The sequence below is a fragment of the Clarias gariepinus genome, chromosome 23 (assembly GCF_024256425.1).
Source record: "Clarias gariepinus isolate MV-2021 ecotype Netherlands chromosome 23, CGAR_prim_01v2, whole genome shotgun sequence".
Classification (NCBI taxonomy): domain Eukaryota; kingdom Metazoa; phylum Chordata; class Actinopteri; order Siluriformes; family Clariidae; genus Clarias; species Clarias gariepinus.
Genome location: NC_071122.1, coordinates 15,111,377 through 15,128,578, shown reverse-complemented (window position 1 = coordinate 15,128,578; position 17,202 = coordinate 15,111,377). Strand labels below are relative to the sequence as shown.

The window sequence follows — 17,202 nt, the reverse complement described above, 5'->3', positions numbered from 1 at the left end:
ATTATCTACAGATTTTAACTTTCTTAACACTGATTTTGTGTAAAAAAAAAAAAAATTTCTTTATTTTAAATGCTAAACTTGATCTGGTTGACTAATTTGCACTTCACAATAAAAAAAAAGGTGCAGTACATAGATGCATCACTGGATGCTCTGGGACACATCATCAGTAATGTTTCCTGAGATCATCAGGTGTTTCAGGTTTCACAACATCAGACACCCTCTCTGAGGTGACCCAGCCGGGGTTGATCAAGCCCCAACTTGTGTCCCAGCAGCTTTGGCCCACTTTGCAGACCTCTTGATCCAAATCACCTTCTGTGATGGACTTGATGGCTCTCCTTTTTGCAGTTCTTATGATTTCATCCCTGGCAAAGATCTTGCACAGGGAGCGAGCGGCAAAGCCTCTGCACCCTACTTCTCTGGGCTCACAGCAAGCTTTCACTTATTTGCCTTTTCCATGCGGTCCTTCCCTGGGACTGTCAGTTACAAAAAAACTTGCTTGGAAGATGCAGATGTTAGAACCATATCGGGTCTCAAAGCAGTTGATAGCCCAGAGCTGCCTGCCTGGGTCAACCCACATCTCCCAGTCTGATGCCGATGAGCATCAGCAGATGACCTTCCTCTTCCATGCCCCCTGACCTCCTCAAACCTGCTCGAACCTCCTCTAGGACTAAGTCACGTCTCGCCTTGCCCTGAGCCTTGTTGTACTGTGGCTTTGGGATTGCTCCCAGTCCTGCATACCCCGTTGCCACTGTGCCCATACAGTAAGTGCCTTGTGTCTCAGCCGTGACTCTGCCAACTCCAGTCTCTCTTGTGCTCTCTACTTCCTTCCCGTTCGCATTTTAATGCCTACTGCTGTTACTCTGAAATCTCCAGAGCCTTGGTAGACTAGTGCATCTCTTGTACGAAAAAACCCTGAACTCCTCCTCCAGGCTGCTAATGGAAAGCTGAGGCTTATTGCTCCTGCCATACAGTGCTACACTAGTTAGACTGCGAGGCAGGTCAAGCCATCTCCAGTGGTGGCAGCTGACCATACTCTCCAGGGTCTACACCAACAGTGGCCAAAGGATCCGTGGCAAGATGCCATGCTGGTATATCCATGCCTTGAATCTGCCAGGTAAACCAGACTTGTCTATTGCCAACAACCAATCTTCAAGTTTCTTAATCGTTGTCTGGACTGACGCAGTGTCTGGGAGGCTGCAGTCAAAAACCTTACCTAGGCTAGTGACTGGTTTCTCATTGACTGATGGTATTACTATGCCATCCACTGAGAAGCGAAACTTGTCTACCACTTTCCCGCTCTTCAATACCATAGACCTGGATTTTGTTGCTTGAAGCTCATTCTATCCCAAGTTATGAGCTTAATCAGGCCCTGAAGAATCCACCTGCACCCAGGCACTGAGGTAGTGGTGACTGTCAAGTCGTCCATAAAGACTCTGATAGAGGGCTGCTGGATCCCAGACTTGGACATGGGGCCTCTACACTCCATTTAGGAGCCTTAACCGGCATATTCATTGCGAGAGCAACAAAGGATCACAGGAATTGTACAGCCAGTAATGATCCCTTTCTCTAATCGGTGTCCATTTGATGTAATGCTCCCTAATGTAACTCTCAGCCTGAAGTTAGTGTAATAATCCAGAATGAGATCCTTGATCTTACGAGGTATATAGCCGTCTCAACCAGCTTGGGGGGATTGACCCATATGCATTGGCAGGGTCCAGCCAAAGCACAGCTAAATCTCCAAATTCCTCCACTGTTCTGCGATGATCCCTTTTCGCCAAATCACTCTGAGAATCTTCCAGAGGATTTGAAGAAGTCCTGGGCAGCGCTTGTGCACCTTATAAAGTACTTGACTGGGGCCTGGAGCAGAACTCGCTCTGACTGCTGTTACCACTTCTTGAACTTCTTGCTAGGTGGGTTCTGAACTCCACTACTGTAGTTGTGCTGTGGCCCTAGCTCTTGCTCTCTGTCTGGATCGCTCAGGGTGTTGTGCAGGAAGTGATCTAGTGGTCACGGTTTGGCATATACTGTATTTGGCATGGTCTGTAGCAGAGTTGAAAGCAAATTTTACAGTAAGTAATTAGTGTGTGCATTGTAACATTTCATGGCTAATGCGTAGCTAATTTATAGAAGATTAAGCCATGTGACGTCACAGACTCGAGCGACGAAGAACCGTCATGCTGTTTATGTTCTTTTAACTATCCTGGCATTCTGCTAAACAAACTGCATACAATATGCATGCACTATTACGGTATATACTATTAATGGATTCTAACTGGTTATGATTATGATTTTTTTTTTTATTACTAAACCTACCAAAAGGTCTGTTTAGTGTACTACTCTTGGATTCATTAAATTATGAATGTAAGGTCAGAGACACAGCTTATGGCAATAGTCACAGTAATGGCAGGTGGTTTTAAGGACCAACAGAACAGCTTGTCAGTCTGTTCAACATCGCTGTGCATAAAATTTCTAATTTTACATTTCGACTTGGAAACCTGACAAATGTCACATTTAATAATCCACATGTACTTATAGTATGCAGACGAGTGTATGAACAATGGCACTTGTGTTGCTTCTGCAACCGAAGCCATGCTATAACTATAAACTAGACCTGGCTTCATATTGGGCTTTGCCACACTTTCCCAGCAGGAATTATATTCTTACAACAACAAAGTCTATAGTGCGCCCCCTTCCAGAGTTTTTAAAGGCTCACCCTTCCCAACAGATGGGTAATTCAGTGCTAGGAATATTTGCTTGGCTTTTTAATCACTTACTGTATAATGCACATTTTACTGATGTAATAACATGTTCAAATGTCCTGAATACCAAATCTAAGATTTAAAAAGCATGTAAGGTGGTCAAAGCTTGAGGTCAAAAAAAGTTGTCCATTTGGGGTCATTTGTAAAACATTAGGGGATTTCTCATTTATAATAAAGCACATTAAATAAGGCTTAAAATAGTTTCCATATTATAGAACTTAGACATTATGTGACAACTTGGGTCACCATGATGTACTACTTCTAAACATATTTCAGTGTGTATGTCCTCAGTTTCTGTTGTTACAAAAATGGAAACAGTGCCGATAATAAGATCTTCAAGCTTCATATGAAGGACATGATATGTTTTCATGGTCCCGCTTACCGCAAGTGAAAGTACATCATAACACCTTTGCATTATAGAGGAATATTTCCTAAGCAGTTTAAATCCTGCCTATATGGAACAGTGTCAGCTGTGAAGCACTGAGAGATTTAACTCACCATATGTAATACTTTGAATGCCTGAGGGAGGTGTTCTGTTTGAAATGCATGTCTACATGTTGATGAAATGCCTGGGCTAAATGCTTTCAAGAAACATAAATGTCTATGTTTGTTATAAACAGCATGCTGTGAATGCTTTTCAATTTATTTTATTTCTTAGGGACGGAATTGATTTCCGATTTTAGATATGACTTTCTGTCTGTGTTTATGATATTCACTATGGTTGAGTTTGCGCCTTCCTGCCTTAAAATTTTTCGAGCTTGTGCTCATTATGAAATACACAAATAACTAGCAAAAAAATTATAAACTTGGTAAAGTATTCTACTTTATCCACTGACAGGATTTTGTCCTTATTTGTCCCTGTTCCGTTTGCAGTAAATCTAAAAATAAACAAAGTCTATGTGTGATGGAGTTATCATAAGTTGTCGGGGTTGTTTTTGCCTCCGTGGAGATGTGATAGCACGCTGGAGGGATCATTTCCTAAATTATAACAATCAGCACAGCTGTTATGAAATTTCCCGCTTGTTCATCTTTCATCTTACAGAGAACGCTGAGGAGGACAACAGAGTGACAGAGGAAGAAAACGTGTTTACTTTGACCACACCACCTCAAGAGACGACCCAAATCTACTTACAAGATCCGTGTGAAGGTATGATGATGCAACATTGTTTCTTATATACAGTACAGTGCATGTTAAACAATAAAACTATCAAAAAATACAATATAAATTAAGAAACAAAAAGTTCATTCTTTAATTTTAAAAAAATTGAAGAATCATTGTAGAACTATTACATATACAGCATATTTTTTGCCTTTTTTTGGTTTTGATTTAATTTTGATGATTACAGCTTAAAAAACAATCAAACATCATTCTGATTGATCATTTCCCGAGATCAATCAGAAAAGGATTTGCAAAAAGACATGTCCGAAAAGTAACCATAGTGTCCCAGCACCAGCAGCTTACATGGCACCCCGAATCATTGACTGTAGATCCTTCACACTGGACAAGCAACATGGATTCTGTATGGCAACTTGGATTCACCCTTCCTCCAGACTCTGGAACCTTGATTTCCAAATGAACTGCAAAATTTACTTAAATTTGAAAGAGGACCACTGAGCAATGGTCCAGTTGGTCCAGAGGTCTGTAACAGCATATTCTAAACCCACGACAAGCAGCAATCGACAAGCCTTGTAATGAGAATAATGGCACAAATTCCCTAATTCCAAAGCCTTTTGAAAGTAATAGGGATATGTTTATGAAAAGACCTTTTATATTTCTAACATAAAGACATTTAGCAGCGGCATCCCTAAAGTCCTATAATTTGTGAGTTCCGTCTTCTGAGGATTGAAGTCAATGTTTACATGGTGTCATACATGCTTACTCAAACTAAGATCTAGAGCATTTAGAGGCCAAGCCAACACCCTGAATTATTCTAATTCCTGAGCAGTTAGGGAATACAGTTGCCATGAAAAGGCATACTGGGCTTGCAACAGTGTTAAGGTAGGTTGTATGAGTTAAAGTAAATGCACATGAATCCACATGACTAAAGGTTTCCCAGCAGGATTTTACCCAAAGCATCACACTGCTTCTGTCGGCCTGCCTTTTCTTGTATAATGCATCCTGGTGATCTCTCTTCCCTGGGTAGATGACTCAACGCACCCGGCCATTCACATGGTGTAAAAGAAAATGTGATTTATCAAACCAGCCCACTTTCTCAAGTGCCCATTGTAGGTGCTTTGGGCAGTAGAAAAGGATCAGCATGACCACTGTGACTGGTTTGTTGTAATAAGTTGTGTATTCTGACATTTTTCTACCACAGCTAGTATAAACCTTTTCTTCTGTGGGATCGGAGCAGAAGAGCTAGCCTTTGCTCCCCATGAGCATCAATAAACCTGGGTTCACATGACCCTGTTACAAATTTAAGAGCTGTCCTTCCTTGGCCACTTTACTTAAATACTAACAACTACATCTTGGGAACATTCCACAAAAACTGCTGTTTTTGAGATGCTCTGACCCAGTCATCTAGGCAAACTAATTTGGCCTTTGTAAAGGTCAGATCTCAGATGCTTGCCCACTTTTTTTTTCTTCAAATACCTCAGCTTCGAGAACTGACTGTTTACTGGCGGTCTAACATACAGTATGCCCCTTTTTTGACCATCATGTGGCCATCATGATGATAATCAACGTTTTCAGTGGTAATCAATCAACCTGATAATCAGTCTGTTTATGGTTTAATACTATGGCTGATCAGTAAAAACAATTCATAGTGTTAATACTTACCCAATAAAAACAGTATATTTATGTTATTTCCCAATAAAAAAATGTTTTACAGCTTGTATTGCCTTAAACTCATGGCCTGGGCTAAAGGGATTTCCAAGGTTTAATAGCTGTTTTTTTTATCCTGGAGATAACTGGCAGATATTCAGACCAAATATAAGCCATTTCTATTTAGCCCATATCAAATTTGCATTCATGCTGCCATTTTTCTCAGTATGCATTACATATCAATTTTATATTATAAGATGTCATAATACAAATGGCTTTCTTACTCCTTATCGATTTTCATAAGCTGCCAACATTTTCAGTCAAGGAAACACCACATCGGTCCTATATCTTTCCCTATCCAAAAGATAAGATGTATAGTTTGCATTAGACAAGCTTCTTCCTGAAGTCCTGGTGCAACTGGGTTTAATGTACATCTGGGTAAAAGACCAATGGCAGCTGTTCAAAGGCCTGAAGGTTTAATGGGTGCGTGTGTCACGTCTGCGGCTGAGCAGGGTCTCCAGTGGCCCAGGCTGTCTCTCTTGATCCCTCTCCCACCTCATCTGGCCAACACATCATCTTCCTAAACCCAAAACCAGCCTCATCTATGCCATCCAAGACTATGCCTTATGAAATAGATGTTTGTTAGTATTGGTCACGTTTTTTTCCGCTTTCCCTTTCAAATTGAACTTCTTAGTCATGTTTTTACCCCTTTCAAATGTTTTTAGTGCTTATAAAGTCTGTGATGGTATTTTTTTCTCTAATGCACCATGGCAGTATTCTATTAAATTCTGATAGCATGAGGAAATGCCATTATGCCATTACTACAGAAAGAAAACCTAAATCGTGATTTTGCTCCTGCACTCATTATTGTTTTCTGTTTATCCCAAGTATTATTATTTTCCTCTGACATCCAGGTAAACTGTGAAATAATCAGTGCTGTTTTGTTTTCTGTAGGTAATGGCCCATGCTCTCAGCAATGCTCAGCTGTGAATGGACTGGCCCGCTGTTCCTGTTTTCCAGGATTCTCGCTGAATTCTGACGGACGGACGTGCGAAGGTGAATTGGCAATAGAGCTAATCCAAATACTACCTGCTTTCAGTAAAATGGTGTCTGAAACACTGCATAGACATGCATACCCAGAGAACTGTAAGCTTAAATGCCATGCATTAGTACAGTGATATCTTCTAGGCCACATTTTCATTGGATGCAGGTCATCATTGAGAAGCAGAGCATTATAGTGTAGAGGCTTTTCATAACCGGAAACCGTTCACATTTCACACAAGAAGCTTTCGGCTTCAGTGAGCCATATCCTGTTAACTCAACTTCTTTGGCTCTAATAATAAAAAAAGTGACTTTAGCTTTAGTGTGTGATCCTGTCTAATACAGGTTTGTACAGATTTTTATATTACAGGGAGTTTAAGACTGGAGTAGTGATGGAGAAATGGCCTTCTTAGTGGTGAAGTTAACTTTCACGGAAAGCCGTTTGAAATCTTTTACATGCCAAGTTTTACAGCACATTAGGAAGGTGCTAATAAATTACCTGCCTACTGTTGGTTTGGGGTGTAAACCGATCCAGCAGTACAGTATTTTGCTGTCGGTACTGCAGCAGCTCAGGTTTCGGTCTGATATTGTACAGCCACTTTACAATCTGTAATGAGTGGAGCTGCCCTGCACACAATTTCAGGTAAATACAAAGAGATTAAGGTCTTCAAAATGACTAAGTGTGTTTGCAGTGTATAATGGCATGGCTTTCAGTGTTGTGGGATCTGATCCAGCTATTCACAGTCACAGACTAGTCTTAATTCACTGCAGGGTATGTGTTTGAATAAAGAACAACTTGTGTTTTTTTGTTTTCATGTATGCGAAGGATCTGTGTAAGCTTTAGACATAATGAATCTGGATGGATTCTGCTGAAAAGGCTGTATTCATGCAAAGGACACTTTTCCTTACTCTCTCTCGCTCTCGGAATTGCTCCCATATGTCCGTGTATGGGTGGGCCGAGAGCTTGATTTGGTTTGAGTAAAACAAACAGCAGGTTTAGATATCCTGGTAGTAGAGCCAAATATGTTTGTCACACTCGAGGAAACAGGAAATAGATGCTTTATCTGCCATATACCGATATTACATTTCATACAATTTGAGGTAATGTCTGAGAAACTTCATTATTAGACCGGAGGGAAGACAATGACACAATGTAGATCCTATCTATTGGCCATTGTTATCCTCCCATCGCAAGGCATCTGGTTCTTCTTATAAACTCATAGTCACATGCTGGAAATTATATGTAACAAATCCATAAATATTACAGACTCAAGCGATTTCAATGTAAACGATATGTTAACTGCTTAGTTATGTAATTATACCGTTATGTATGTTTACCTTCTCAAACATAAAAGAACATAATAAGGAGTCAAAAATTCCATGTGAAATGTGGAAACATCTGTGTGTGTGTGTGTCTGTGTGTGTGTATCCTCCACCCATCTACTGTGTGTACCATAGATGTGGATGAGTGCAGCAGGGCCACACACACTTGCTCTCCCAAAGAGATGTGTATGAACTTGGAAGGTTCCTACCAGTGTGTGCTTCTGAATGACAGGTGCGACGTGGGCTTTATACACAACCAGAATAGAGATTGCGTGGGTAAGATGGCTTAGCCATTTCATCACTATATTGCACTGCTGGTTTGCCAGACTTTATTTCCACATATACACAGATGAATACGAACACACACACACACACACTCACCGAGGAAGTCCAAAGCCCACAAAGCCTCCCAAAAACTGGGAGGGCTGAGTGGTTTTGTTTTCATTACTTCCATCAAAACTTAAAACACTAGTCTTGAGGGCTTTGTGGATGCACACAAATGCCATAGTTTATTAAAATCCCGCTGTGTGCTTGAGACTGGGCCATAAGTCAAACAGCAAACATGCACACATTTCTTTATAGAAAAGCACGAAAAGTATGTCGGATATTTTAAAATGTGAGTTTAGTTTTATTGAAGTTATTGAAGTTTATACTTTGCACATAATAAGCTGTTCACTCAGCTGTTCATCTATAACCAAGCGTGTTTATTCTGCCTATTCTCAAAGGGAAACAATTACAGGCATGTACCGACTGGCAAACCAGCATTAGTACCTCCTTGAAGTCCCCCTTCAGGCTGGGGTTGCGTCTCACAAAGAAATCATGTTCACGGCCCCAAAATCCTCATTGCATGCTCTTCAGTCATGCCATCTATCGCTAAGAGGCTCTCTCAAGCTTCTGCCTGGTCACAGAAATACATTATTTATAACATGCATGTCTTCCAAAGCAATTTCAGAGTGGCAAAGGTAACCTATTATCACACAAAACATGCTCTAGCTTCTTTATGTTAGGAACGGTGCAGTTGGGAAATGGCAGTTAAAGATGTTCTTTTAGTTCCTAATGAGGGAATGCTCTGCTTGCCACCTGGGACAAAATGTGTTTTGAGAAAGAAGGAGAGACAGAGAACGAGCGAAACTGGGCTAAAAGACAGGAGGATGAGAGGCGTTTCCCCAGCACGTCCCCACTTTTATGACTCATCGGAAATAGCGCAGTCCCCCAGAGTCGCGTAATCCAAAAGCCATCGCTCTGGCAACCCCAAAATAAACATGTCCATCACTGGTGACTGTGTGGATTCTGCAGAAAGCAGAGGTAAAGTTTTGTCAGTCATGAGACTAAATATGACCTGAAGTTCTCTCTTTTGTGCCTGAAATGCGATGCAAGGAGCAGCATATGGTCTTAATTTGTAAAGGCCCTGCTTCATTTTGCTTCCATCAGAAGGCGTCTTTATTTGAGTGAGGGATGTCTTCACTTCTTTGGTAGAAGTTGACTTGTTAACTTACCTCTCAAGGTTAAAACTTTACATTTAAGTCAAGCAAAGAGGGGAAAGTGTGAATATGATGAGCAGCTACACCCGACTTCTCTGTCTGTCTGTACTGTATGTCGGTCTGTCGGTCTATCTCTGTCAACCCTGTCTGTCTGTCCGTTTGTCTGCGACACACACACAGCTCTGTTTTCCTGTTTATCTGCCCACCCAAGTAAAATATTAGATTATTAGTATCCATATTCATTAGATTATAGTATCCATATCCATCACCCCAAAGCAATACGTGTTGATGTGGTCTAAACAGGAAAGTAGACCCTCCAAGCAGCCTGGTGGCCCCCAAATTCTTTAAGCATGTCCTGAGGTGGGGGGGTGTTAAGTGAAGGTGCTGTATATCTGTCGAATTTCTTCCTGTAATTACTCTAATGAGTAGTTCAGCTTTGCCGAATGATCCCCGTTGACTTTATCCATGTCTTAGTGGTCAGCCTAACACCCAGGGTGAACTTCAGCACAAAATGACAGCCGACAGGTCGAACATACAAATACACTACATACTGTACAATAGCTGTTTTATCCCAGGATCGGCTGTTTTGTGACCTTTTTCTAATGATGCCATGGTAGGAGATTTGAGCTCAGGCACAATAAGGTGTGTCTCACCCCTCAGGCACGTAAACACTCGTGTTGTGAATCGATGTATTTCTTGTGATGCTGTTATCCGTCGTTGTGTGCCACTGATAAGGCACCTCATGCTTTTTCTCTCAGCAGTAGCCACGGCCAAGAGACAGCACAAACACCCTAACAAGCGCCATCCTTTCCAAACGCACAACCATTTCTTTTTTTTCTTTCCTGGCAACAACATCACAGTGAATCCTCCTTTTTTTGGCTCAGCCACCTGTCATTGTCTAAGCTTGAAATAATTACCTTCAGCTTTCTCTCCCATCTCACTCTAATGCAAATTTTCCAAGTTTCGAATCATTTATCAGCTGCCATGTCCGCATAATTTTTATAATAATAAAAAAAAAAACTTAATAAACAGATGTTCGTGGCCATAGTTACAGTTTTAAAGCAGAACTTTAGAACACCAGAGCCACATGGTGGATGTGGCACTTTTAAGGCTAATGACCAACAATTTGTCAGTATCGCTTTACTTGTGATACTTTATAGGTCTTTATATGTTTGTATTTGTGTTTGTTTGTGCTGGTGCCATCTGGTTGCAGCTCCACATGCTCAATCATGATGGAAATGCTCTAGTCTGTTTAGGTGCCAAAGAAGCCTTCCATAGCCATGCCTTCATCCCATCTCAGGCTGTATACTCAGAAGGTTCACTGTGTTGAGTAAAACATACTTCCCTTTTTGGTCTCCAGATGTGAACGAGTGTGTCACAAACACACACACCTGCCAGTCCAACGAGCGCTGTGTGAACACAGTGGGGGCTTTCATGTGTGAGAGGCAGATTTCTTGTTCGAGTGGATACCAGCTGAGGAATGGGGTGTGTGAAGGTAGGCATTCCATTCTTTTTTTGTTTCCTTTTCTTTTTTTTTATCTCACTTTCCTTCATTGTTTCTTTGACACTTACTTGCACTCTCTGCTCTTTCATTTCCTCTTCTATGCCTCAAAACTGAGGATTTGGTGAGTGTGAATGTAATTCTTTCTCTTTTTATTTCTCCCTCCCTCATCCAACCCTAATGCACTCTTTGGTTGTAATTCTCCACACTATAGTGTGCAAATGTCCATGCACCATCCTTGCAGTTCATAATTCATTGATTTCAATGACACTGTAAGTGAATTAACTGTCTTGTGCCTGTGTTTCTTAGTATGCGATAAGAAATACAAAGAAAATGATTTAAATCCAGAAAAATCCCTTCGCAATAGTGTTCTCCTTAGTACTACGTTGTCAGGGATTGAAAATTGTCTTTACTTTTTATCTAGGAGCTCAGAACAAAGGTAGCTCTACAGTTAAGGTTCAAAGCCACAAAAAAGACCAGAAAGCCATTCTTGAGCCCTTGTGCAAGATCCTTAATGGGATACTCTGGTTGTCTTTTTGGGTTGTGTAACTTTAAATCGTCTCTACGTGATATTACATTCCCATGATAACCAGTGGTATTTTATATACCAAACAATGCCAGTCAAAAGTTTTGATTTATTTTCTACATTCCAGAACAATACTGGATTTATGACTGGAAATAACACATACGGCATTAGAAGAACAGTCGGTTGTTATTTTAAAGACATGAAGGTTCTTGCAAGAACAGTATTGTAAAGTGCATTTGCAAAACTCATCATGATGAAACTTTCTCTCTCTCATGAAGATCATCACAGGAAAGCAAGACCAAAACTTCCCTCGGGGGCTGCAGAGGAGAAGTTCATTAAGAGTTACCCTCCTGCCTCAGATATCACCAGTAAACTCTTAATTGTAGATTAAAGCCGTTTTAGGATTTACAGAGCATAAGTAGCAGACACAACTCAAAATCAACTGTTCAAAGAAGATTTAACATATTTTGCATGCTTTCAGCATCGTTTTACAGTGTAGAAAGAAATCAAAATCAGAAAGGTGTGTCCAAACTTTTGACAGGTAGTGGAGCTTTGACAGAGACGGGGTGCTTCTATCCCATGCCACATTGCTGCTGTAAGTCATTCTAAAAGAGCCATACATGCTTTTCAGAAGTTGGACATTTTTGTATTGTAAATCATTTCATGATTGATCTTAGGAAAGAGCAGTTTTGATTTTCATGAGCTATAAGCCATAATCATAGAAATTATTTCACAAGAATATAGATTTCTTTTTCACTTAATGAATGTAGAATATGGGAGTTTCACTTTTAGAATTGCGGAAAAAATACATATCCATGTGTGTGTGTGTGTGTGTGTGTGTGTGTGTGTGTGTGTGTGTGTGTGTGTGTGTATAGATTAAAATCTACCATCCAGCTGGTTCTTGTTTTATGATTGCCACTCTAGTCAGTTCTACTAATGATTTCTGATAATGCTGCATTTTACTAAAAGTCATAACTCATATTTTCTGAACAGGAAAAAAAAATAAACATTATAACACAATATATAAGTATTTACTTAGATTGATTAACATACAGATACATTTTTACAATAATACTGACTGTACAGGTAGATGTTTTGAAAAGGATATATACTGTATACACTGTAAATAAATAAATAAATATATACTGTGTATACTCTCTCTCTCTTTGTCTCTCTCTTTCTCTCTCTCTCTCTCTCTCTCTCTCTATATATATATATATATATACACACTGTATATACTGTGCGTGCGTACGTGTGTGTTTGTGATCACTCTTTAGATTTGGCTGACTAGTTTGTTGCTAACAAAACATTAAGATTTATGTTGTTCCTTTTCTGGCTTTGTAGCTCAATCACACAGAGGTCAAAAATAACAAAATTTAAATAATTTAAGACTCCTAATAAAAGATTTCCTAAACTTCCATGGAATGTCAAATGCAGCATATTATCATTATTATACCCTAATCTACTCTGAAATAGTGGAAATTCTTGCTTTCCTGTCCTTTTTAGGCTCTACATCGGTTTCTTATGATTGTTATTTAACATGATTTTTTGAAAATGTTAATCGTGACTGTGTATTACAAAAGATAAGTGTATTTTTAACCTGATCTATGTTCAGCACATCTGTAATGTAAGTGCTAAGATACAGAAATACAGAAGCATTTTTTAATATTCCAGCTAAATATAGTTGTGTGACTGCCCCGACCTTAGACTTCAATTTTAAGCGAGTGTAAGTAAAAAGTTTTTGCTGTTCTGGCATTTTTGTTAGTAGTAATCACATGCATGCTACAGATTAAGGGCTAAAATAAGGGTTAAGATTTAAAATATATATCATAAAAATAGTGGTATCCTTATAAGTCTTAGCTGCTCAGTGGTATTCTTGGGTTGTATACTGTCGCAATTATGTCACTTTGGGAAAGCATGTCTGCCAAACGAATAAGCGCAAACCGAATTTTAGCATTTGCTGCCGTTGCCTTAAAGTGTTGAGCGGATTTATGAAAACACTTCATTGGAGTGGTCCATCTTCTATGTTATCAGCAGCATGGCAGCATTCCAGCTTCCAAGTCTGAGATGCAGCTATAAAATTGGGCCAGGCAACGTAAATGCACACACTGAACGAACTGCATCCTCTGACTTCTACCTTACATCTCTCATGGGCCTTGTTCATCATCTAACATGCTTTGAAAAAGATATTATAGTGCTATACTGATTAAAGTTAGTTGCAGTGGGCCTGCTTTTGTACATTATCCAGCATTTATGGGACACCAGATACGTTAATTATTATGTAAATCCATCAAGTAATGATAGACACACTCATGCTCGGAGAAAGGTTATCTAATTTATTTCCTTTATGTAAGTACTGAGTGTTGGATAGCGCAAGAAGTGTATACAGAGAATTAAGATAATTATTGGCAAAGGGGAAAACATGAGAGTGAACTAATTATGTGCTTGAAAGAGAGGTAGAGAATTACCAGCACTAAAGCTTAGAGATGTTGGAATATCCCATAACACTTCACCATTGCTGGTGTTTATTCTCATCAGGCTGCTCTGCTATGCTGTACTCATGTTAGTCTAACTAAAACACAAACTATTATTATTATTTTTATTTTGAACAAAAATCCAAACCAGCAGAAAAAGAGTTGGCCAATGTGATGAGGTGTGATACTGTATGCAGGCTCTGTGCATTAACATTGAACCACAGTGCCACCTACTGTTCATTGCGTTTGCGTGTTCGTTAATCAGGTGCTTCGCTCAAGTTCACAGATCTCCATCAAACGAATTATCAATCATGCACTCATACCTCATTAACGTCAGTGTCTAGACAAATCAGTTGACTTTAATGATGATTTCTGGCAGTCAGCTTTGCGGACCTGTAGGCCTCCAGGCTGCACTAACACCTGCTCTGCTCTGTCTCCTCAGATATTGATGAATGTGCTGCGCGGAGCCATGATTGTGGTTTGGGATTCCAGTGCCAGAACACACACGGCTCATTCCGCTGTAGCCCGAAGCAGCAGCCCTGCCTTACCGGATTCTCTCAAGACCCCCACGGCAACTGCATCGGTGAGAGAGATGCGGAATGAGTGAGCAAATGTTTGTGAGTGAGCAAACGAGTGAGTGAGTATGAAAGAAAGACAGGAAGTTTCTTTGTCTTCTCACATCTCGTATCTCATTCTCTGTTTGCTTCATATAAGATATAATGTTAGTCAAGTCAAAATACAAATTATAAATACACAAGGCAATTAGAAAGGATAACAGAGCAGTTCAAAGTGATTTAAATACTGAAATGTTTTCAGAGCAGTGGGTTGAAGTGGCATGAATAACAGTAAGCTGAGAGTCGTAATAATAACGCATCTAATAGCAGCATTATAAAGTGCACATGTGGCATGATAGATGGAGGATCTGATTAGTCCTTTGGAATGTTGGCAGTTTTTTAAATAGTGGTGTTCATGGGAGTGCAGATGCCTGGGCAGTACAGATGCACTGTCCTGTTTACCCTTCTACCAGGTGGCAGGAGGGTAAAAAAATCCACACAAGGCCTGGGAGGGATCATCCACAGTGCTGGTGGTTTTGGAGATGCAGTACTTTCTAAAAGAGGTGTCTATTGCGGGTAGAAAGACCCTAAAGTCGGGCAACTTTCCTCACCAGGTCCTATTGCCTGAAAATATGCAGTTCCCATACCAGACAGTGAGTATGGCTTTTTTCCTGCCCCTCTGTAAAAGATGTGGAGGTTGGGAGAGGGCAGTTTGTTGCTCTTCATTCATCTGCTGGAAATTGAGATCCTGCTGGGCCTTCTTGGCTTGGCGATTAGTATTAGTACTGGAGGGTCCAGTAAAGGTCAAGCTGTAGTTGAAGCAAGAATACTTTACAGCACATCTGGGAGTGGACAGTGTAAACCCCAGTGGACTGAGCGCAAAGGAACGATACCAGTCAGAGAGTCCATGATCCTGTTGCAAAGTGAGAGGATGATTACACCTAGCTTTTTTGGACCAACAACAAGTTGTTGTGGAATGATTGTGTTGAACTGTTTGTGGAATTGTAACAAATGCTGAGCTGAAGTTAAATGTCACTTAACTGTCATCTTTTTGTCCAGCTCATCAGAGACAGGTAGGTGGCAGCAGAGTGGTTAGGATGGTAGTATCACTGAAATGGGTCCAGTGTGGTAGGAAGACTGATCTTTATACAGTATGTTACATGACTAGCTGCTCAAAATACTAAACAGAAGTCGTTGAGCCAAGTATGGTTGGACGGTTTCTTTGGCACGTAGATGATGGTGTCTTGAAGCACACAATGACACCCATATCACCGAGACGTTGCATCATGTTGTTCTTTAAAATGTGCATAGAGATTGTTTGTGGCATCAGGTTTCAGGTGACACTGCCATCTCCGACCAGGGTATGCTGTCATGTTTTGACAAACTATGCATGTTGGGGTGACTTCTTCAAGTGCTTACAAATGCATGGTCAAAGAATATTGTAAAAAACCATACCTTAGTCCCACCACCTCCGTCACCTTCAACCAAACATCATAAGAGTTTTAGCCTCTCAGTCTCTAGGACTCCACTCCTGTCTACTCCCTGCCTTCTGCTCAGCCTTTTTTCTATATACTTTATTATTATTTTTTTTTCAGTTTTTTAGTCTATAATCCCTTATGTTAGTTTATTTATATCTCACCCTTGAATGATCTGGTCATAAATGCGTCGATTTATTGATACACAGAAAGGATAAAGAAGGTTTGTAATTGGATGATATAGCCTTTCCACCCAGCCTGAGCTTAGTTCTTGTATACATGACCTACACTAGCTACAAAACAAATAACGGTAGGTAAGTTGAAACATTTACCCAGGATTATTCTAAGGTCACAATCAATCACATGTCAGGAGCATTGGGGGTTGTCCTAGACTATATTTCATACTTCACATTGACTCATGCAGGTTTTTCTTTAACAATATGATAAGGATCCAGACATTTCTATCCATAGAGGGAATTCAGGTGCTTGTTCAGTACCTTACTGATGCAATTCTTTTCTGGCATATCGGCCCCTTTAGTTACCCCAGTAACCTCCCCATGTTCACTCAGACCATCCTATTCATGTGTTTCCTCCACTGATTTCCAGGGGCTCTCTACAGATTTAAAACTTTAGGGCTTGGCCGCAAAAGTCAAAAATTGACCTGTGCCCACCTATTTTATCATGTGCCCATGACACTTATCATATCCCACTCCGCACCAGGCTCCTTTCAAGCCTCTAGCAAGGCTAAACCTGACCCTCTGTCTTTTAAGATAATCGGAAAACATGTATCGGTTAAAAACTCTTTAAACAAGACCTAACTTTTCACCAAGTACTTCCATATTTAACTACATAAAAAAAATAAAAATTTTCATCATTGAATCTCTAACAGCATTCTGTGCACTAGTGTTGGGATGTTTTTAAGACTACAAAGCACTTCTGAAATTTTATATTCATAATGGCAGCAGTTAAATGTTGTAAATCGAAATGTCATTTTAAAGTTTTCATTTCCATTTTATTATATCTTACCACTGGCTGTCTTTCAGACGTTGATGAGTGCAGAGTTGTGAAAGAGCCGTGTACGGAGGGTTTTAACTGCGTAAACACTGTGGGCTCCTATACCTGCCAGCGCAAGATTATATTATGCAGCCGAGGATATCACTCCAGCCCTGATGGTTCACGCTGTGTCGGTGAGCATACACACACACACACACACACACACACACACACACACAGATGGTTTAGGTAATAAAATAAGTTCTCATACCTCAGGTAATGGAATCAATTTATTCTTACATTTTATATTA

General features: G+C 40.2%; 1 protein-coding gene across 5 annotated transcripts in view; it reads left to right on the top strand.

Annotated features, from left to right (window-relative positions):
• The window catches only part of fbln2 (fibulin 2), a 74,786-nt gene that overhangs the window by 43,682 nt on the left and 13,902 nt on the right, over positions 1-17,202 (top strand). For 4 of the 5 annotated variants that reach the window (XM_053483944.1, XM_053483940.1, XM_053483943.1 and 1 more), the window contains exons 7-12: positions 3,802-3,906; positions 6,478-6,579; positions 8,023-8,163; positions 10,729-10,863; positions 14,312-14,452; positions 16,942-17,085. In XM_053483944.1, the coding sequence (XP_053339919.1) occupies positions 3,802-3,906; positions 6,478-6,579; positions 8,023-8,163; positions 10,729-10,863; positions 14,312-14,452; positions 16,942-17,085 (768 nt within the window). The remainder of the gene's footprint in view (positions 1-3,801; positions 3,907-6,477; positions 6,580-8,022; positions 8,164-10,728; positions 10,864-14,311; positions 14,453-16,941; positions 17,086-17,202) is intronic. The other variant, XM_053483945.1, reaches the window with a different exon arrangement.